The sequence below is a fragment of the Dipodomys spectabilis genome, unplaced genomic scaffold (genome assembly GCF_019054845.1).
Source record: "Dipodomys spectabilis isolate Male_0828 unplaced genomic scaffold, ASM1905484v1 ptg000297l, whole genome shotgun sequence".
Taxonomy (NCBI): Eukaryota; Metazoa; Chordata; class Mammalia; order Rodentia; family Heteromyidae; genus Dipodomys; species Dipodomys spectabilis.
Genome location: NW_024870974.1, coordinates 22,206,905 through 22,228,454, shown reverse-complemented (window position 1 = coordinate 22,228,454; position 21,550 = coordinate 22,206,905). Strand labels below are relative to the sequence as shown.

The following is a 21,550-nucleotide window of genomic DNA, read 5'->3' as shown; positions in this document are numbered from 1 at the left end:
GGGGCGGGGTGGGGTGGGGTAGAGGGCGCCCGACCCGCGTGCAGTGCGCCCCGGTCGGCCTCACTCCGCTGGTAGATGACGCCAGCGCCCGAGCCGGGGGCGGGGCTTCTTGGAGGCGTGGCCTCTGGTGGGCGGGGCGCCACACCTGAGCAGGCTGCGCTTGCGCGGCAGGGCCGCGGGGCGGTGGCTGCGGGCCTGGCGCGGCGGGGCACCCTGCGGGCCCTGCGTGCCGACCGCCGTGGCGTAGTCCCCGCCTCTCTCCGCTCCCCGCGCCTGTGTGGGCCGGGCCGGGAGGATGGCCGCGGAGATGGAGTCGTCGCTGGAGACCAGCTTCTCGTCCAGCTGCGTGGTGTCCGGGGCCTCCGGGCTCCTGCCGCCCGCGCGCTCACGCATCTTCAAGATCATCGTGATCGGAGACTCCAACGTGGGCAAGACGTGCCTGACCTACCGCTTCTGCGCCGGCCGCTTCCCAGACCGCACCGAGGCCACGATCGGTGTGGACTTCCGAGAACGGGCGGTGGAGATCGACGGGGAGCGCATCAAGGTGAGCCGACGGGGGCTGGGCTTGGCCGGATGTCCAGGGAATGTCCGATGGTGTGTGTGGGGGGCTGTCCCGACGGAGGGGACAGTCGGCTGGAGGAAGAACCCCCTCCCACCCCCGGCAGGACACCGCCGCGGGCTCCCTTCTGGCCCTGAGCGGGGCATGGGCCTGGGCAACTTGTTAGTGTTCCCCCAACTTTCATGGACGTGAACTCTCCCTGGGACGGTGCAGATGGTGCAGGTAAGCGGGGAGCGGAGCGCGGCCAGGGGCCACCCGGCAGAACGCCTCCAGTGAGTGTCCCCAGCGATCTTCCCTTCGGCCCAGCGAAAGCCTGGTGCTCCCCGGGGAGCACCTTGCGTGGCTGTGCATTTCATTGGCGTGCTCGGAAAAAATGTTTCCCACCAAAGCATTTCCTGCATGATGAGTTCTAACCGGGTTGTCAAAAGCCTCTTCCTTTCCTTTTCCTTTTCTTTTTTGTGCCGGTCCTGGGACTTGAACTCAGTACCTGAGCACTGTCCTCTAGCTTTTTGACTACCACTAGAGCCACACCTCCACTTCCAGTTTTTTGGTGGTTAGTTGGAGATAAGAGTCTCACTGTGGGGGCTGACTTAGAACCGGGACTCTCAGCCTTCTGAGAGCACAGATCCTGTACTAGTTCCTTCATTCCTTAGTCTTACTGGTGGGTTCTCAGCGTGAACACTGACAAATAGCTGGGACAGTAGGTGGCCAGAGCAGGGGTGCTGAGCACTTGGAGGTTGGAAGGGGGGCCTTGCAGAAGGGAAATCTTAAGCTTCAAGTCTTAGAAGCTTCAGCTGCCTCCAGGTATCACTTCTTAAACTTGAGCCTGGCCTGCTGTTGATCTTTACCACCACCTGCTCGAGGGCAGGGATGGGTGAGAAAGGCCCTACCCTTAAGTCCTTCTGTCCCTATCACTGCCTGAGTATGTAGTAAAGTGCTTGCCTAACATTCATGAAGCCCTGGGTTCATTTCCTTGGTACCACATATACAGAAAAGGTGGGAAGTGGTGCTGTGGCTCATGTTGTAAAATACTAGCCTTGAGCACAAAGTGGCTCAGGGACCGTGCCCAGGCCCTGAGTTCAAGCCCCAAGACTGGCAAAAAAAAAAAAATCTGTCCCACCTAGAGCCTTTCTTTGCTTGTCAATTTTATGCTTTAATTTTTCCGTGGTTCAAGCTTCCTGTCCTTGTTCCCTGGGAGCACTGTATTAGGAAGTTAAGAGAGATTTGTAGAGTTAGCTGTGTAGCTCAGGGGTAGAGGGTATACCTTAGCATGCACGAGGCCCTGGGCTTGATCTCCAGCAGCAAAAAATGGGGTGTGGGGGGGAGTTATATAGATATGGATTTGTATACACTGCAGGGGTAAAAGTAGAATAAGAGCAGGCTGAACTTTTTTTTTTTTTTTTTTGTCAGTCTCTTGAACTCAAGGCCTAGGCACTGTCCCTGAGCTCTTTTAGTTCAAGGCCAGCACTCTACCACTTTGAGCCAAAGTACCTCTTTCTGTTTTCTGGTGGTTAGTTTGAAATAAGAGTCTCACAGACTTTCCTGCCTGGGCTGGCTTTGAACTGGGATTCTCAGGTCTCAGCCTCTTGAGTAGCTAGGATTACAAGCGTCTACCACCAGCACCTAGCAGGCTAAACGTTTTATAAACATCAAAATTAGGTTATGCCCAGAGGCTTGGGAGGGAGAAAGATAAAGGGGCCTCTGAGGTTTGAAAGTTTAGCCTGGGATGAGCAGGAGTTCTGGGGGGAAATGAACAGACTTTGGAGCGCCGCTGACCCAGGTTCACATGTGAACTTGTGAAGGTCTAAGGGCAGGGCTGTGTTTGCGCCTGTTCCCCATGTTCATGGGTTGGAACTTCATCCCTCACTTCGTATGTTAATGCGTGTGGGGGTAGGGTCTTGGGAGCGATTGGATCTTGAGGTTTTATCCTCACAGAAGGGTTAATTCACTTGTAGATTGATTTAACTCATCCTTGGATTAGTGGGTCACCATAACGTGGCCTTTCCTCGTGACACCCTCTGCCATGGTAGGCTGCAGCAAGTGTCTATCTATCACATGCTGAGCAAAGCTGATTCCACGCCTCCAGAACTGTTAGCCAAACAAACCTCCATTGCTTCTAAGTCACTGTGTCTTAGGAGGTGTTCGGCTGTAGTAGCAGAACACACTGAGAACCTCAGTTTTGTCTGAGACTATACAGGTTTCAAGCCAGAGACCCTGGGGTGGTTGAGCACCCTGACTTTCTCACACCCGCAGAGGCTGTTTGTTGTTCTGAAATTTTGGGAGTGTAGTCCCTTACCTGTCAGGTTGGTAGAATTAGATAGGAATGTATGTGTGTACTTGGTACCCTTAAAAAGTCTGTTTGCTTTTCCTGATGGCTGTAACATTGTTTTTGTCCTCATCACTGTTGGTCTTGAGCTGTGTGCCCCAAGAACAAAACAGACATAGAGGAGGGCTTGAGTAGAAAATGAAGTGAAGGAAACTCCCAGTACAGCAGGAGTGGGAAGTGGACCACAGGTGAATCACGTGCAGTCTTAAGAGATTGTCATGTTGAAGGACAGCATACCACTGTCCAGTGTGCAAAGCCAGATGCGTGACTCTGGTGAGGGCTGGAGGGGTCAGTGACCACAGCCACAGGGTGGGGATCTGAGGACTCTGGGTGGATTCTGCTGGTTCAGAAAAATAGAAATTACAGCCCACGCCTGTAATCCTAGCTACTCAGGAGGCTGAGATCTGAGGATCACGGTTGGAAGACTAGCCCAGGCAAAAAAGTCCCTGTGAGACTCTTTTTTTTTTTTTTTTTGTCGGTCGTGGGGCTTGAACTCTGGGCCTGGGCGCTGTCCCTCAGCTCTTCAGCTCAAGGCGAGCGCTCTACCACTTGAGCTACAGTGCCACTTCCGGTTTTCTGGTGGTTTATTGGAGATAGGAGTCTCACGGTCTCTCCTGCCCGGGCTGGCTTTGAACCGCGATCCTCAGATCTCAGCCTCCTGAGTAGCTAGGATTACAGGCGTGAGCCACCAGCGCCCGGCTCCTGTGAGACTCTTATCTCCAATTAACCACTCAAAAACTGGAAGTGGCACTATGGCTCAATTGGTGGAGCGCTAGCTTTGAGCACAAAGAGGCCCAGGGATGGTGCCCAGGCCCTGAGTTCAAGCCTTACAACTGACAAAAACAACAACAACCACAACCACAACCACAACCCCAAACCAGAAAGCCTTTGTTCTGGGCTCCTTCCTCCTGTATTGGAGTCTCCATTGTCCTGAGACCCTGTCCTCCGCACGTTCTCCCCTGTCTTATGCCTCTCTGGCTTGAGATTTTTGTGGTTGAAACTATAGAAATATTCTCAGACTTCTGGATTAGAAAATACAACTGTGGGGGCTGGGAAGGTGGCTCAGTGGTAGAGCGCTTGCCTTGCATGCCTGAGGCCCTGGGTTCGATTCCCAGCACCACATAAGCAAAAAGAAAAAAAGCCGGAAGTGTTGCTGTGGCTCAAGTGGTGAGTGCTAGCCTTGAGCTGAAGAGCTGAGGGACAGCACCCAGGCCCGGAGTTCAGGCCCCACAACCGGACCCAAAAAAAAAAACAAAACAAAAAAAAAAAAGGAAAGAAAATACAACTGTGTTAGAAATGTAAAAGAAGAGGGCTGGGAAGGTGGCTCAGTCAGTGCTTTCCTTGCATGCGTGAAGCTCTGGGTTCGATTCACCAGCACCACATAAGCAGAAAAAGTCAGAAGTGGCACTGTGGCTCAAGAGGTAGAGCGCTAGCCTTGAGCTGAAGAGCTGAGGGTCAGCCCCCAGACTCAGAGTTCAGGCCCCATGACTGACAAAAAAAAAAAAGGAAATTTAAAAGAAGAAATTCTAAGCCCAGCCATGGTGGCTCATGCTTGTAATCCTAGCTACTCAAGCTAAGATCTTAGGATCTTGGTTCAAAGCCAGCCCGGGCAGCAAAGTCCGGGAGACTCTTATCTCCAATAAACCACTCGAAAATGGAAATGGTGTTGTGGCTCAAGCGGTAGAGCACTCGCCTTGAGCTGAAGAGCACAGGGACAGCGCCCAAGCCCAGAGTTCAAGCCCCACGACCGACAAAAAGAAGAAATTCTAAACTTTGTCTTCCTTTTATTGGCAATACTTGGGTTTAATTCAGAGCCTTGTGCTTTTTACTCAAGTGCTTTGCCACTTGAGCCATGCCCCCAGCCAGAAACCTTTAGTGTCTTTTTTTTTTCTTGTCAGTCAGCCTCCTGAGTAGCTGGGATGACAGTCCTGAGCCACGGGGACCTGGCTTGTCTTTTTGTGACTAGAAATGATATGAAAGAGCTTGTTTCCACTGCCGCTAACTTGCCATACAGCTTGTGTACTGTTGAACTGTTCCTGTCCTTTGGCATTATTCCTGTGGAAAGCTCAGAGCCTCATCTGAAAGTGACATTTCTGACAGTTTTTTGTCTTAAAGCTGGAAAACTGTGCATTATTAATAAAGTAATGTTCTAAGTCAGGCCTTGTAATACCAGCACTTAAGAGGTGGTGACAGGCCGAGCATGAGGCCTGGCCAGCTTGGACTGCATGGAAAGACCCTATCTCAAAACAAACCCCTTCCCTGAAAACATGCTAGACATGCTAGACATTATTGTGTCGTACTTGTGAAACTAGACATTCCTGAAACCCTGATTACAGTACTGTCTGTAGGACTAGTTAAAATTTCAGGACATGCTTCCTGAAATGTGAGAAGTCAGTGCTTGCTAATCTATTTTAAGTGCTATGTATGTATCACTGCAAGGAAAATCTGGTGTGCAGGAATTTGGAAATGGAATAGAATTATAAATTTGACTTTGAAATTGAATCTCCTGGCTTTGGTCCCTATGCTTTTTCCTTGCACGTCCAGCGTGTTGCACACCCACCGGCATGCTCAATGGCTACCAGTCAGCTTCAGCTCAAACATCTCCAAAGCTCACTTGCTTATATAGCGAGAAGTGAAGTTTTACCCTATTAAATCTAAGGTGTTAATTAAGGGAAAGTAATAGCTCTCCCCCTTCTTGTATGGCCTCCCTGAAGCTCCTTCTCTCCAGATCTTCAGAGCAGACACATTTGACTAACTGAAACATAGAAAATCTAGGTGAAACTGCTTCTGGTCCTGTGTTACTGTGATTATGAGGTCATGATCACGCTCCTGAGGTGCAGATTCGTGGATAGAGCTGCAGAGGCAGTGTGGAAGAGCAGCCCCGGTGTCCTCCCGGGGAGAAGTACTGCAGACCATGCAGGGGTGCGTAAGTCGCTCTGTGTGTGATGGAATGACATTCTCAGTTTTCTGTTCACCTTCAGATCCAGCTATGGGACACGGCAGGACAGGAGCGCTTCCGGAAGAGCATGGTGCAGCATTACTATCGGAATGTGCATGCTGTGGTCTTCGTGTATGACATGACCAACATGGCCAGCTTCCACAGCCTGCCCCTGTGGATCGAGGAGTGCAAACAACACCTACTGGCCAGCGACATACCCCGGGTCCTCGTCGGAAATAAATGTGACTTGGGAAGCGCCATTCAGGTGCCTACGGACGTGGCACAAAAGTTTGCTGATACCCACAGTATGCCTTTGTTTGAAACGTCTGCCAAAAACCCCAATGACAACGACCACGTGGAAGCGATATTTATGACGTTGGCACATAAGCTGAAGAGCCACAAGCCCCTCATGCTTAGCCAGCCCCCCGAGAATGGAGTTGTCTTGAAGCCCGAAGCAAAGCCGTCTGTGACGTGTTGGTGCTAGGTGAAGGTCTTACATGGTCTTGTCTGGTCTAAAAGACATTGGAAGGTGGGCACTGATAAGTCATAAGATTTCATCTTAAACAGGGGGACCTGGCACTTTGCTGTCTATCATCTGCTTACTTTTGTATTTTGTAGTAAGTTTGTCTGGACAAGTGGAAAGTGAAGAGAGGCTGACTTGTGAGAGTGCGGAGGAGGAGGAGGAGGCTGGAGTGAGCGAGGGGGAACTGCCAGTCACTAACTTCTGTCCAAGGGGTGGACTGACCAAAGACACTGCTTAATACACACTTAGCTATCTGTCAGCCAGATTGAGAGGAAGGGGCTTTGCATTTCACTGTGGTTTCTAAAAAATAGATGCAAAGAATCTATGGTTGGGATTGGCAAATGTGGGTTTCTGGCAATCCTTTCTCTCCCCATCCACTCTGTTTACTATGGATGCAGTGCTGGACTATGTCAGTTTTCGTGTAGTAGCTCCAAGGGCCCACCAACTCTACTTGTGACCCCCCTATGCACTTCTGTATTATCCACTTTTTTTTTGGTGGTGGTAGTACTGGGACTTGAACTCAGGACCTCATTCCTGCTTAGCAGGTGCTCTAACACTTCAGCTATGTCCTTGCTCCTTTTTGCTTTACATTTTCATTTTTGCCTGGGCTGGCCTCAGACCAAATGCTTCTCACATAGCTGAGTGCCACCATACCTGGATTATGTTGTTAAGATGAGGGTCTCACTATCTTTGAGAAGACCTGGTTGCCTTGTACTTCAACCATCAACCTGCTCCCCAAGTAGGTGGATTATAGGTATGAGCCTCTGTGCTCAGCTTCAGTTTTTATGATGTATATACATTTTATAATCAAACAGACTATTCCTGTATAAATTAGCTACTGAAAAAATACCTTGTATTTCCCTCAGTGATTCAAAGACTGTTTTAATTCTAACTCCTTAGAAGGCTGTGACCTGAGGGTCAGAGTTCAAAGACACCCTGGGCAGGGAAAGCCCATTAAACTCTTATCTACAGTTAACCAGCAAAAAGCGAGAATTGGAGGTGCGGCTCAAGTGGTAAAGTGCCAGCCTTGAGTGAAAAGCTGGAGAACACCCAGGCCCTGAGTTCAAGTCTCAATACTGGCACACAAAAAAATTAGGCCCTAGACTTTGCACAAAAATTGTGTACATGGGATGTCAAGCCACACACTTTAACGGAAGTTGACATGTTTTCTGGTGCTGGATATTTTTAAGAAAATGAGGCTAAAAGATGCGTGTTTTCAATATTTTCAGGCTGTAGAAAGATGAACTGAACACGTAATCTAATCTAGTTTTCGTTTAATCAATAAGGTGGTCCTACCTGGATAATTTAGTTCTAAAACCAAGGTAATTCTATTAAATGAGCTAACTAAAAGTAATAGTTGCAAAAAAGTATGCAGTTTGAACTATTAGAGCTCAAATTTGCTTTGTTTGCGCAAACAAACAAATTTAATTTTTCTTAAGTATGCTAGAATATAAAGATTAGAAATTGTTTTACTTTAAATTAATGTGAATTTGTAACTATTTTTATAATACAATGAGACAGCTTAGTAATTGATGGTGTCCTCGGTTAAAGAAGGGAGTCTATTCATTGCTTTTTAAAGCATTTTCTAAAATAAGGGAAAGTTTATAGACTCCAAGATCATCTATGAATTTTAGTACAGCTATGATTTTCTAAAAGCAGCAATTTAGCTATTTCTTTGGGTTTGAACTTACTTATCCTTTACAGGTCTGTGAGAGGACTTATTTTTTCACTTTAGTATTTATTTAAAAATATTTGTATCTCATTTGCAACAATTTTCCACTTTACTATTTAGTGTGTATGTTTTTAATTTTTAAAAGATACTTATCAGATGAGGGGGAATAAAGCTTTTAGGTAGATTCTGGATGTTTATAAACCTTTAATCTACTGTTGAAACCACTTTCAAATTGGTGGTTATCTAACAGCTAATTAATTAGTTTTTAAGTGTAAGTCACACATTTTGTAAATCTGTGAATTTAACTATGAGCTTTAATCAGATATGTTTCAGAAAAAAAAAAAAATCTAAATTTGCAACCCCAGAAGGAAAGTGTGAGGGCTAACAGAGCCAGTGCGTCCCAAGCGTCCCCTCTGCCACGTGTCCTCAGGCAGCCCCAGCTAAGCTGGAACCGTGCTCCCGTCCCGCCCCTATGAAGAAATAAGTCATCTGTGCTACCAAGAAACACTGTTTGGTTTTCTTTGTTAATGGGTTGATAGAAAAAAAAAATCCCTCCTTCCTGGTTCCCAGGTAACATATACGAGTTGAGAGTCCTTAAAACCCCAAATCTGAAACTAAAATTTCTGGATTTGGGATTAGGGATGCACAACCAGTAAAGTCTATGCAGATAGTGGGGTGGGGGGCGGGGGAGCAAAAAAGCAAGGTGCTGGTGGCTCACACCTAGCTATTCAGGCGTCTGAGACCTGAGAATCTTGGTTCAAAGCCAGCCTGGGCAGGAAAGTCTGTGAGATTCTTACCTCCACCTAACCACCATAAAGCCAGAAGTGGAGCTGTCTCAAGTGGTGGAGTGCTAGCCTTGCACAAAAAGGCTCAGGGACCGTGCCTAGACTCTGAGGGCAAGAGCAGGCCTGGCACACGCATACACTCACACACGCACACACCAATCCCCCAGTCCAGTGCAGCCTGCGAGTGTGGGTGGAGGGCATCTAGGCAAGGGGAGGGCAGTCTCCTGTTGGTGAGCGGAAGGCATCTGAGCACCTTTGAGGCCAGGGACTTGAGTTGGGGTGGCTCTTCAACTAAAGTAGAGGGGCCGGACACTGAAAGAAGCTAGCAAGGTAGGTTGTGTCTCAGCTTAGGTTTCAGCTCAGCGTAAACCCGGTCTGTCTCCTTAGACTCCAAGAGCTGGAGTGGAGCAGTGCGTTTCCCCAACCCGGGCCTAGCTTAGCTTCTCTGCATATCTTGTCTGTCTTACCATTGTTGTGCTTCACTTTTTAGAAAACCAGCCACTGCCGTCTGCTTCTGAACTTTCAGATCTGCAGCTCTCCAGAGAGGCTAGCATTGTATGGCCTGAGCCATAGGTCCACTTCCCATTTTTGAGTGGTTTATTGGAGATAAGAGTTTCATGGGGACTTTTCTGCCCGGGCTGGCTTCACACCATGATCCTCAGATCTCAGTCCCAAGATGCAGCATCTAGGATGAACATACCTGGCTTGGCAGCTGTCAAATGCCCGCCCAGACCCAACAGCCAGAAAGGTTAACCAGGTAGTCTCCAAATTTGGGGGAGAAGTAGTTTTGGAGAAAGGGAGCAGAAAACAAGATAGCTGCTCTAGCCCTCGCTATTAGATGAGTATTAACAAGACTGATTCTGCAAGAAGTACCAGCCGTGGGCTGTGGGAGGCTGTGGGAATGGTCTTGGAGACAGCTAGCTGTAATAGCCCGGAAGAGAAAGCTTGAGCTGTGACACTATGATACAGATTTGGGATTTTGCAGAGTTAAAATCCCAACTGAAGGCATCGCTTAGCGTGAGCACCTGCTTAGCGTGCATAGGCACACTGGATTTGATGTCTATCACGTGTGTACACACACACACACAGCCTCAGGAGTTGAAGATAGATTGAATATAAAGGGATGGGCAAATGGAATAATCCCATGATCTAGTTCTCTGTCTCTCTCTCTCTCTCTGCTATATTGGGGCTTGAACTCGGGGTGTGGGTCTGTCCCTAAGCATGTGTCTTCTGAAAAGTCACATAAAAGTAAAAGAAAAGACTCTGCTTTTAACTTCTTTGCTAAGCTTATCAAAGCAGCACAGCATTTCTTCATTAATGAAGACAACAAAGGTTGTTGGGGTAACACCTGCCTGTAATCCCAGAGTTTGGGAAGCTGTAAAGCAAGAGAATTGAAAGTAGAGGCCAGCCAGAACCTCCTAGTATCTCAAAGTAAATTTTAAAAATAATAAAAAGATAATGAACTTAAAATGTAGATTTGCTTAATTTATTTACACTGGTACCAAGGCTAGAAATCTGAGTTTCAGTCTTGCATGGCTTGCTTGTTCACGGCTGGCACTCTTATTACCTGAGCCATACTAATGAACAGAATGAACACCCTAGCTTGTGTGTGTGTGTGTGTATGTTGGTCATGAGGCTTGAACTCAGGGCCTGGGTGCTATCCATGAGTTGCTTTGTGCTCAAGACTAGTGTTCTACCACTTGAGCCATACGTAGTGCCACTTCCCATTTTGGGGGACTTTTCTGCTTGGGCTGGCTTTGAACTGTGATCCTCAGATCTCAGCCTCCTGAGTAGCTAGGATGACAGTGTGAGCCACTGGCACCTGGCCTTTTTTTTTTTTTTTTCTTTTTCTTTTTTTGTTGAGGGATCGAACCCAGGGCCTCATGCATGCTATGTAAACACACTGCCACTAAGCCACATTCCCAGCTCCCAGCCTAGCTTTGTTGCTGGTTATTTTGTAGGTTGTTAAGCTGCAGTTGCTTTTTGTCTCAGAACTCGCTAAGGCTTCTCAAGATGGCGGCTCTGTGATATGTGTGCACACTGGGTGTCCTAGTTCCTCCTGTCCAGCCTCTCAAGCAGATGTCACTTCTTTCCTGTTCCCTCCGCTACTGATAAGGTTTGCAGTTTGTGTGCTTTTCCTAAAGCTGGATTTGTTGATATCTTGGGATTGTCTGATTTTCCCTGGTGTAAATCAGTCAGAAACCCAGTGTTGTCACAAGAAGTGGAGAACATGATGGCCCCAAGACTAAGGAGCTGTCCAGACCTGATTCTGTCTTTCTCCCTGCCAGGCAGGGACTTGCTTCCTGAATAGAGACTTAGAACAGGGTTTTCATCCATCTAAATGTAATGGCATCTCCATTTCACAGTGGGGATGAGATGCAAGCAGGCCCAAGACTTTCTAGGAAGGCACTTTCTTAAAATTATGACACGAATGCTTGCTTTTGTGACTCTCCTTTCATAAGTTGATAGCTAATCATCTGTGGAGTTTAAACTTTTTTTTCTTTTTGTTGGTCATAGAGCTTGAACACTGTCCCTGAGCACTTTTGCTCAAGGCTAGCATTCTACCACTTTAAGCCGCAGCACTGTATCAGGTTTTCTGTTGGGTAATTGGAGATAGGAGTCTCATGGACTTTCCTGCCCAGGCTGGCTTCAAACCCTGATCCTCAGATCTCAGCTTCCAGAGTAGCTAGGATTATAGGCACAAGCCACCAGTGTCAGGCTATTTTTCTAAATTCTTTATTGCAGAGGCTTGAAAACAGGAAAGCAGTGTAAGATAATGAACACTTGGTTCCCATCAACCAGCGTCTACTATATGACAACCACTTCCCCCACTTCCAGCATTATTTTGAAGACAATTCCACACATCCTGATGGCCTGTAAAGATATTTTACCTTATCTAGTCCTACTGGTTTCTATGTGTTTGTTGTTATTCTTGTTCTCTGTTGACTTTAGCTATTTCAGCTCCCAGATTAAAATGGCTTCCTGAGCAGTTTTAACTTCTTGGGGAATCTCCGTCACGTTTTGACAGCAATTAGCATTATCACCAGGCAGAGCCCTTCCTACTTATTTTACCTTTTTTTTTTTTTTTTGCCAATGGGGATTGAACTTGGACTGGGAGCTGTCCTTCAGCTCTTCAGCTCGAGGCTAGCGCTCTGCCACTTGAGCCACAGCACCGCTTCAGGTTTTGTTTATTGGCAATAACAGTCTCACAAACTTTCCTTCCCCGGGCTAGCTCTGAACCAAGATCCTCAAGTCTCAGCCTCCTGAGTAGCTAGGATTATAGGCATGAGCCACCATGCCTGGCTACCTTTTTTTAATTACCTGGGACATCATTGCAAAGCAAACCCATCCAGCCAGGAGCTCAGTGCAGACATCATGGTCTCTGGGGGAGTTGTCAAGAATCAGACCAAGCAGACTCCCCAGTGCAGGGTGAGGGGAAAAGGACCCACAGACATTGCTTACTAGAATGTAAATGCCTGGAGTTGCCATGGAAAAGCCTAATGGAGGTCCTTAAAAAAACCAAACATCAGGGTGTGAAAGAGTGTGTGTGTAAACGTGTGGAGACTGAACAGTGGGATCCCACCCTGCACAACTGAGACAAGCATAAAACAAAAAATCAACTTCCGTTTCTAAAGGGTGAACCGACCCTGGTTTCATCTACTGCGGGCTCCCAACGCGCTGCACGTTAGCCCTTCTGAAATTCTGCCTTCTTTAAAAAGTGAAAAAAACCTGGGAAATGGTGTCTTCATTCAGCCGTGTGAATCTCAGCTGGATGGTAGAAAAGAGCAGGAGTCAAGGACTTCATTTTTGCTTTTGCTGGAAGGGAACTGAACCCCAGGGCTCCCACGCTAAGCATGCGACCCACAGCCCTTCAAGGGTTCCATGATCCTTGGTTTTGCATCTTCTTATTATAATAGATTCCGCCACAAGAGGGAGCTGAGCTGTGAAAACATTCACAGCTTGTTTTGGAGAGCGCCTGTGACTGGCTGGAGAGGAACTCCAGTGTTCACAGGGAGGGAGTCTTTTTTCCTTTTTCTAAGTGATCGTATATGCGATATACTCGATATAGTATAGAGTAATTGTACAAGATAATGGGTTTCATGTAACAGCTTCATATTCATCTTTCATTATCCTCTCTCGTTTCTTCCCCTTTCTCCCTGCTGAGGTCTCCTTCTACTTTCATGTCTTTTTTTTAAATGAAGAGTCTATGGAAGAGAGAAGATAAATGCATTTGTCTCGCTGAACATGACAATGATTTCCAGTTCTGCCCATCTTCCTGTGAGTGACATAGTTTTGCCTTTTTTAAGAAAAAAAAAACAAAAAACCCCTCTTGTTTACATTTCAATTCTGCTCTTTTCTAACGACTGAATAAAACTCCGTTTTGTACACATGCAACATTTATCCAGTGACGGGCATCCAAACTGATTGCATGACTTGTTAAAGTTGGATGTTTGGGGGGTCTCTACTGTGTGTGGGCTCCTCTCCTTTCACATATCTATCTGCCCACAAGTGGTATTTGATGGGTCATAAGGGAGATCTAATGTGTTGGTTTTTTTGTACTAGTCCTAGGGCTTACAATGAACACTATCCCTGAGCTTTTGTGTTCAAGGCTGGTACTCCACCACTTGAGCCACAGCTCTGCTTCTGGCCTTTTGATGGTTATTGGAGGTAAGAGTCTCATTCACTTTCCTGTCTGCCATGGCTCCACACCACGATCCTCAGCTCTCAGCTTCCTGAGTAGCTAGGATTAGAGGCGTGAGCCCGGGTGCTGGGTTTCTATCTAGGCTTCTTCAGCAAGCCAGGCTAGCCCTCTACCACTTGAGCCGTTCTAGTTCCCTTGACCCTTTGCTTTTGATTGAGTTTCAGATTCTTAAAATTACTTCAACTCAGTTTGTACAATTTTTTTTTTAAAGCCCATACTGCTCTTCTTGTGAGGAAGAATATTAGTAGTTTGGCCGAATCTGGTCATATACAGATCTATGTTGGGCAGCAGGGGAACTGCCTCATACCAGTTTGGAATAAGTCCCTTGCTTCAGTTCCTTTCCTTCCATGGAAGGAAGACTGATAAGATGGAGGACTGGGTAACAGGAGGTGAAACGAACAGGAGGTCTGGAGGCCACTGAGGCTCCCGCATCGGCTGGCTCTTCTGACACAGACCCCAACGCTGGTCACGCCAGAGCTGGACTGCTGCCTGACACAGGCCCTGAGCAAGCCACGCTTTCACCTGTCCTCGCCGCTTTGCGTTCTGCAGCGTCTGTAGAGGAAGGCTGGGGGTGGATGAGGACTGATTTGGGAGGAGTAAGACTTGGCTCAGATGTTCCCTAAGATCACCAACACTTTACCCCACTGTTGTACCAAGCCTCTGTTTTCTTTGACTCTTGCATTTAAGTTCTTATCTTTCAGAATTTCCTTAACATGATGATAGTCACCGTTCAATGTAGCAAATGACCCTAGATTCATGTCACATCTCCCTGGCTCTTAAAACAATGCCTTGAACATGGTGAATAGCTAGGAATATTTTTAAACAGCTCACAATGTCAAGTGCATTTAGTAATTTAAATATACACATAATCGTGTTGTAAGAAAATCATGACTACTTTTCTTCCCTCATTGGCTAAAGAAGACAACCACAAATGATTGTATATTTTGTTTAATACTTGCATTGTTTCTAAAGCGCGATTATAGCGATCTTTAAATTGACTTTTCATTACAAATATTTGTCAAGTTTTGTTTCAGAAACATTTTTCCTACTCTCTTGCACATGCGCCCAGACATACTACAAAAAAATTCATTCGTAACACAGGAAGGGCAAACATGACTCATGTAAACATCTTCCATAGTTTCCCATAATTTAAAAAAAGCATAGAATTCTTAGATATTGAATAAGGCTCATAGATTTAGTTCAGATTTCACAAAAGACCCGAAGTGCTTGGTAACTCGAAGGGGTTAACTTCTGGTTGAGATCAATGCTGACTGTGTTCCCCTGCGCCCCACTCCACGGACACACCTCACAACCCAATAAACGCATTTCAGGATCAGAGGAGAACAGAGAAAACCCAAGAGGAGAAACATTTGAGATAGGGAGCCAGGATCATGGACGTAACTTTCTCATAGGATCAGCAAGCACACTGTAGTCCCTGTAGTTTTCCCATCCAGGAATCAGGATGAATTAGAGTAACCCAAAATGTAACCAACATAGGTAGGGTTGGGTACAGTGGCAGATGTGTTCATATTGCTAGCATACACAGTGAAAATTTGTCACTTGATGTTTTATTATGTCCAGGACTAAAGAGGGAAAATCCCCACTCAGTCAAATTCATGATAGAGGAGGTTATTATTAATTTGTTCCTCTCTCTTTTTTTTTTTCCCCTGTAGCTCAAGGTTAGGCATTGGGAGGTATGTCTTAGGAGATGGGTGACGGGTCTTGATGTTAAAATGACCTCTAAGGGCTGCGTGCAAGGTCACAGATAGGAAGCCGGGGTTCTGCAATCCAGGACATGTCTCTCTCTCTGGCTAGAAGTTGGGTCTGAGGTTCATAGTCTTCCAGAGCTGAGACAGGAAATGGACTGTGCTGAGAATGGGGTCTCTGCCCGGGGGGAGGGGGAGCTGCCCCCCTCTTTAGGAGACAGAGATGGCTGGAGAATCTGACACCCCGCCCGGGTCTGTGCCCTGCAGCAGCACCCTGAACTTGGGCCCTGACAGTGAGGGAGTGCGGGGATGGTGGCTGGGGAACGGAGGTCACGGCCAAGTCTGGCTTCGGATTCTGTTGCCCTGCAAAGAAATTGTGCTCCGGATAACTGCACCGTGTCTCTAATGCCTCGGATTCGCTCTCGGGCCCCGGGCCCTCGGGAATCCCTAAAAGGTAAACACACTTCCGTTAGCACCGAACTTACCACCCGCAAGCAAGCGGCTGAGGCACTGGGAGCCTACGGGGCCCCTTGACACACACAGCGCCCAGAGGAATCTGTAGGCTTTGAGTTTAAAAATCAAAATTGATCTGCATTATATCTCAGTAGACTCAGAATTCTCACCAAAAAAAAATTTTTTTTGTCATGTGTTTAAATAGCACTGGAATAAGTCAACTTCATTTAAATATAGTCATTCAACCATGAAAATATTTCATACAAACATCTATTTACATACAAACACATTAAAATTTGTGAAAGGGGTTTCTACCCCCTGTGGTTGTATGGCTTGAAATAGTTTCATTGCTTTGAATATAGACGCACACATTTGGCAAAAGAAAACTTGTAAAATTTAGTATTTTAAAAACAAGAACAAAAACAAAACAAAACCCCTGGCATGGAGGTTCCAAATTCCTGAAGGGAAAAAGTCAAGGAAAAAAAAAACCCCAACCCCCCAACCCCCAAACAAAACCAGCCCCCAAACACAATCTATCAAGATACCTCAAGTACATGTAAATTTAATATATTTTGTCAACCTCTGATCTGTGGCAAAGAAACATGGAAACTACCTGTTTGGCGAGGTAGTTCTGCTTGTTTTTCTAAAAGACAAGATGTCTGGATTCTATATCACTATGAAGACAGAATTGGAGGCAGCTCCTTGAAAGAAAATAGAAAACCTATCTACCTTCTTAGAAGAATGCGTTTTTCGGTGAGTGATTGAAGTTTTTTATGCCTAGTAAACGAAAGGTACTAAAAGTGCCACACGTTCACTGTCCACAAAACCCTTGAACCTGCTGTTGGGGCATGTTTGTGTTTTGACTTGCTGGGGTGAAAGCCAGGCCAGGTACCACACTGGCACCAGCCTGACGCACGTTTACGATATCACTTAAATATTGCAGATGACATTTGGCTGTGCTGGCTTTTTTGGGGAGAAGGGGGGAGGACTGTTGGTGAGAAGGAAATAGTTTTTCAAGTGTAATGAACCCCAGAGTGCAAAGAGGGTGAACTCTAGTCCCACATGGGTTCAAAAAGATCTTGAAAAACAACTTTCCTTCTTGGATGCTCAGAGAGATCCAGGGGGAGGCAGGGTCACCTAAAAACGGGGTCTGCAAACCTCTCCAGTCCTTCTTGTGTGCGGTCTGTGGATGTCCTCAATGCTGGCTGGAAGCACCATCTTTCCGGTGACTTCTGGGAGTCTGAACCAGTGCCTGCTGGGACCTGCTCCTAACTAATACAGGATAGTATCTTGTCACAGGAAAGATGCGACGGGAAGGTCTGCTCACACGGGAGGGGATGCAGGCGGCTCTGAGGGAGCCCCATGGAAGACATGCACGTGCAGGCGCCCGCTGCTCTGCGGGAGTGCGAGGTGCGTCTGTATTCCCTGGATGCCTGGGCTCAGCCGTGTTTTTTGTTGTGATGACAATGCCATTGCAGTGACCAGATGCAGCTGCTTCCTGCCCATTTCCTTCCACAGCCTCTGTGTGTGTGTGTGTGTGTGTGTGTGTGTGTGTGGAGAGAGAGAGAGGTGGAATAATTCATCAAGGGCTTTTCTGCTTTAGGTCAAAACACTCTTCCACAGCAGTTAATTCCCACCCTATTTCTCTATCTAGAACTGAACTTCCAGCCTCTCTCTCTCGTGATGAAGTTGTGGGGGGGGGCTGGAGGGGGAATAGCAGTTAGCGATGTATGTGGATGTGTGTATGTCTTTATGTGAGAGAGAAACAGAGCAGGAAGGAAGTAGGAAAGACAGTGGACAGATGTGTGTGGGAAAGCAGGAGGACAGAGGCAGACAGACAGACAAGAGCGCTGGAGTCAGTGCCGAGGGACAGGGGCCCAGGGGAGGGCCTGAAAGACATGCAGAGAGCCCGCGGGGGAGAGGCCGGCACTGCAGGAGAGGAGCTCAGAGCCCAGACAATGGAGTGCTGGGCTGGGCTGGTTCCCGTGGACCCCCAGGCCCCGGCTCTCCTCTGAGTGCAGAAGAGGAAAGGGATTGCTGGAAGACACAGGGAGTGTGCAGAGTGTCCCGGGGAAGCCAGGGGGAGCTTGGCTGGGTGTGTGGTTCCCAAGGGGTCTGAGGGTGGCTGGGTTCAAGCCAGCATGCTGTCCTATGGCGTCACGGGAGTGCTAGCATTCAGTGTCACCAGCATGCCATCACTCAGTGTCTACTCACTGGCCAAATCTCCACTTACAATTCATCCACCCCTTTTATGGAAACATTCAACTTGGCTCCAATGGGAGAGTGCAGTAGCTCTTTAGGACAGAAACCGGGCCCTGCTGGAGTCATGAGCAGCCGCTGTGGTCCAGGAAAGCCAGCCGGCCGCAGCCTGTGGTTGGAGGGACTGGCAGCTGCTCCCGCCTCCCTGCCCCACTCCCTGCCCAGCTCCAAAGCCCAGCTGACTAGATCCGATGAGAGCCAACTTTCTCCTGGAGACAGCCATCCACCTCTGCCACGTTTCCATGAACCCTCATGTGTCAAACACCCATGAGAACACACTGCAACACATTTCAGTGGACTGTCATATGTGAGCACACACAAGGCTCCGGCTCATCCAACAGAGGGTCTCTTTCCAAAGAACAGAAGTAACCCTGTCTTCCTAACTCTTGATGTGAAACCTCTACTCAGTTCCTTTCGTGGGACATCTTTCTGGAAATCCTGACCAGCTGCTCTCCCGGGAAGAGCTTAAGCTTCCAAACAGATCCAAGTGCTTCTCTTAGAAACCACCACAGCTGCAGTGCCAAGGGGCCTGGGACAGACGGGAGGTCGGCGGTACTGGGCTTGTCCTGAGGGCTGCGTCCTCCATCTGGGGACTGCCCGACTGGTCACTGTGAGCAGCTGGCCAGAGGAGGGGGCAAGGAGGACGGAGCACTTTCACGAGAGCCTCGCTACGAACCCAGCTCAGTGTGACCCAGCTGACAGCCAACTTCCTGCTGTCCGAGGCCTTACATTTCCTCTACACCCGCAGCATCCCTCAGCTGGCTTGCTAACTCCTCGAAACTTGCAAGGACTCAGCTCTCAAGACTGAACTACTCAGGCGAGGCAGAGCAGTGGCTTACAGGGCCACACCCTCCTGCCCCCCCTTCTCCCCCCTCCTGCCCCTCCTCCAAGCAGCAGGAGCAGACAGCGCATGGGCATGTGCTGAGCGTACTTAGGAAAGCCCCAACTCTCAGAATTCATTCGGAGCCTTTCCAGTAAATCACAGATCTAATGTGCTGGCCTAAAACACAAGGGCTTTCCTCCCGCTTTCTGAAGTTGGAATCTCACCGGGCTTGCGAAATGGCCAAAATGCTACGGATGCTGTTGCTTTGAAACTGCACAGGTGTGAACTCAGCTAAGGATGCTTCGAAGCAATAAGAGCTTTGAAATGACCATGATGAACAGTTTTTAGCATTAAGTTTTGCTTTGTAACTGACAGTCAGTATGTCTGCCTTCATTGTACTGATTTCAAAGAAATTCTTGAATTCTAATGCAGAATTCAAGGTTTGCTATTTGACTTTTTAATTCAATGACATGTCACAAGCCAGACTGCGCTAGGTTTATGTACATGTAATGTGTACCCAAGAAGAAAGAAACTTACTAGCATTATCAAAGATACTGGAAAAGTGCCACAATTGCTGCCTAGAAATACTAATTGTCCTTTCTTCCTTCTTAAAATATACATATATATATATGTGTGTGTGTGTGTGTGTATATATATATATATGTATATATATAAAACTCCTCCATAACAATGCAAACAAAGTAAATTCACTTCTTCTCACATCTGAAAGCAAAGATATCTTTGTTTACATGCGAGAATAATAATTCTATAATAATACCCTGGCCCTAAGAGCCAGTACTTGATATTAGGACATAAGACTGAAATGATGGTATAGAAACAAAATCAGAGATGCAAGCCCACTCAGGAGTTTTCTCATTCCAGGATATCTAGGCGAGGGAGTGGGTCCCAGCAGAAAGTGGCTTCTTTCTGCCTACTAGAGGGGGAAAAATCCCCAAACCAAAGCCATTCTAGTATAAAATACAGATCAAAGGTTAAAAGGCAAACTACCATGTTTAGAGAGTGAAGATCTAATCGTTTTCTCTACCCTCCACAGGGCACATGTGCAAATGTGTCACACATTTTACACTGGCCATAGGAAAAAAAAAAACATGGAAAAACCAACAACAGGATGGAACACATACCCCTTTCTTCCTTTAGTCTGATTATTTGGCATCTCCAAAGGTGGTCCAGATTTAGACCCAAACCGCTCAAGAGCATCATGCTATCTTACGTCAAGTGCTCCCAATACCTCTCAGCGGGACACCGTGGTGAAGCTACCTAATGTTAAGTCGGGTATGAGTAATACAGTCAAACCTAGTTAGTATGCGCGAGGAAGTGGTGCTAACTCGGGAGGAGGGGCTGAAGTCACAGCGAGAGCCATCCCCGGTCGTCCTGTTGCGGATGAAAGGAGTGCATAGATCCAAGTCTCTTCCGGGCGTCTGGCCCCAAGGCCCGGCCGCTCACTTCTGCTGGGTGGCCTGGAAGGCCTTCAGCCCCACCCGGTACCACTCGGGGGCTTCGGGCCCGCTCTTCCCTGGGGGGCTGTGCTCATAGCCGTAGGCCACCGTGAGCTCCTCCTCCGCCTCTACAGCTCGCAGGGTGCGGATGCATTTGATGGGCCCAAACCGCGGGTGGACAAACCTGGGTGTCAAGACGCACGAGGTCACGGGCCAGCAGCTCTGGCCTCAGCCAGGAGCACCCTGCACACAACACCTCAGCCCCGCCCGGCTGCGTGTTAGAATTTAGATTTAACAACACCCGGCCAGGCATGGCCTGCTCACGGTCTAGATGCACTGCTCTGCCTTCCTTTCCCAGCATATCTGACATTCTGTCTCTCTCCTTTTCCTCCCTCCCTACCTTTCTTTCTGGGCTGGTACTGGGGCCTGGGCGCTCAAGGCTAGTGCTCTACCGCTTGAGCCACAGCTCCACTTCCAGCTTTTTGGTGCTTAATTCGAGACAAGAGTTCTCACAGACTTGCTTGGCTGGGCTGGCTTCAAACCTCAATCCTCCCATCTCAGCCTCCTGAGTAGCTAGGATGACAGGCTTCAGCCACCAGTGCCTGGCCATTCTATTCTTTCTGGATTGGAGCTTTCAGCCCACTGCGGAGGCCTATGGCCCGGCTTCTTGGCACATCCTGGGGGAGCAGCCATCTCTGAGACCTAGGAACACCTTTCCAGGCCCTTCCTAACCCCAAGCCCCGAGGCGTCAACCGGCCCTGCTGCCGCCGAGCGTCACTTACGTGTCGTAGATGCAGTTTGGAGTGAAGGAGTGGTTTGCCTTGTGGCCCAGGGAGGCACAGTACCTGGTCACGTGGTTGTAGGGCTCAGGCACGTCGATGACCGTCTCCTCGTCCAGAGAGAGGGTGTTGCCGTTGAGAGCCCAGTCCCTGCTGTCCACCTGCGGACACAAGGCACGTGTTGGGGGCCGCCCGCTCTCAGAGGGGCAGAGGTCCGCCGACGCATCAACATTCACCCGCCGCTTCACGGCGCCAGCCCGCCAGCCCTCCGCACACGGATGGAGTAACACACCGCGCAGCTACTAGCTGGGCTTCCTTATTCTACCCAGAAAAGGGAGGCTCCTATTCCTTATAAGGACACACAAAAATGCAAGCAAAGAGCTCCGTCTAAAAGGAGACCCAGAAGAGGCGAAAGGAGAGAACAGAAAGGGAGGCAGGAATGCGCAGGGGGCCGTGTGTACTCCAGGAAAAGGCCTGTCCCGGCCCCAGGGCTTCCACCGTGAGCAGCCGCCAGCCACCAAGACAGTGGACGTTCCCACCCATGACCAGACCCATCATCCACAACCCT

At 48.1% G+C, this 21,550-nt stretch overlaps 2 protein-coding genes across 4 annotated transcripts in view; one reads left to right on the top strand and one right to left on the bottom strand.

Moving 5' to 3' along the window:
- The first annotated feature begins 247 nt into the window (after positions 1-247).
- Positions 248-21,550, top strand: part of Rab33b (RAB33B, member RAS oncogene family) — a 27,594-nt gene continuing 6,291 nt past the window's right edge. The window contains exons 1-3 of one of the 3 annotated variants that reach the window (XM_042701574.1): positions 248-544; positions 5,867-6,352; positions 13,006-13,289. In XM_042701574.1, coding sequence (XP_042557508.1) covers positions 296-544; positions 5,867-6,307 — 690 coding nt within the window. In that variant the 5' untranslated portion in view covers positions 248-295 and the 3' untranslated portion in view covers positions 6,308-6,352; positions 13,006-13,289. Of the gene's footprint in view, positions 545-5,866; positions 7,372-13,005; positions 13,290-21,550 lie in introns of those variants that run through there. The other 2 variants (XM_042701575.1, XM_042701573.1) reach the window with 2 other exon arrangements.
- Setd7 (SET domain containing 7, histone lysine methyltransferase) overlaps positions 19,436-21,550 on the bottom strand; it is a 26,623-nt gene continuing 24,508 nt past the window's right edge. Inside the window, exons 7-8 of the mRNA XM_042701572.1 lie at positions 20,986-21,143; positions 19,436-20,387 (exon numbers count right to left, since the gene is read on the bottom strand). Coding sequence (XP_042557506.1) covers positions 20,207-20,387; positions 20,986-21,143 — 339 coding nt within the window. The 3' untranslated portion in view covers positions 19,436-20,206. The remainder of the gene's footprint in view (positions 20,388-20,985; positions 21,144-21,550) is intronic.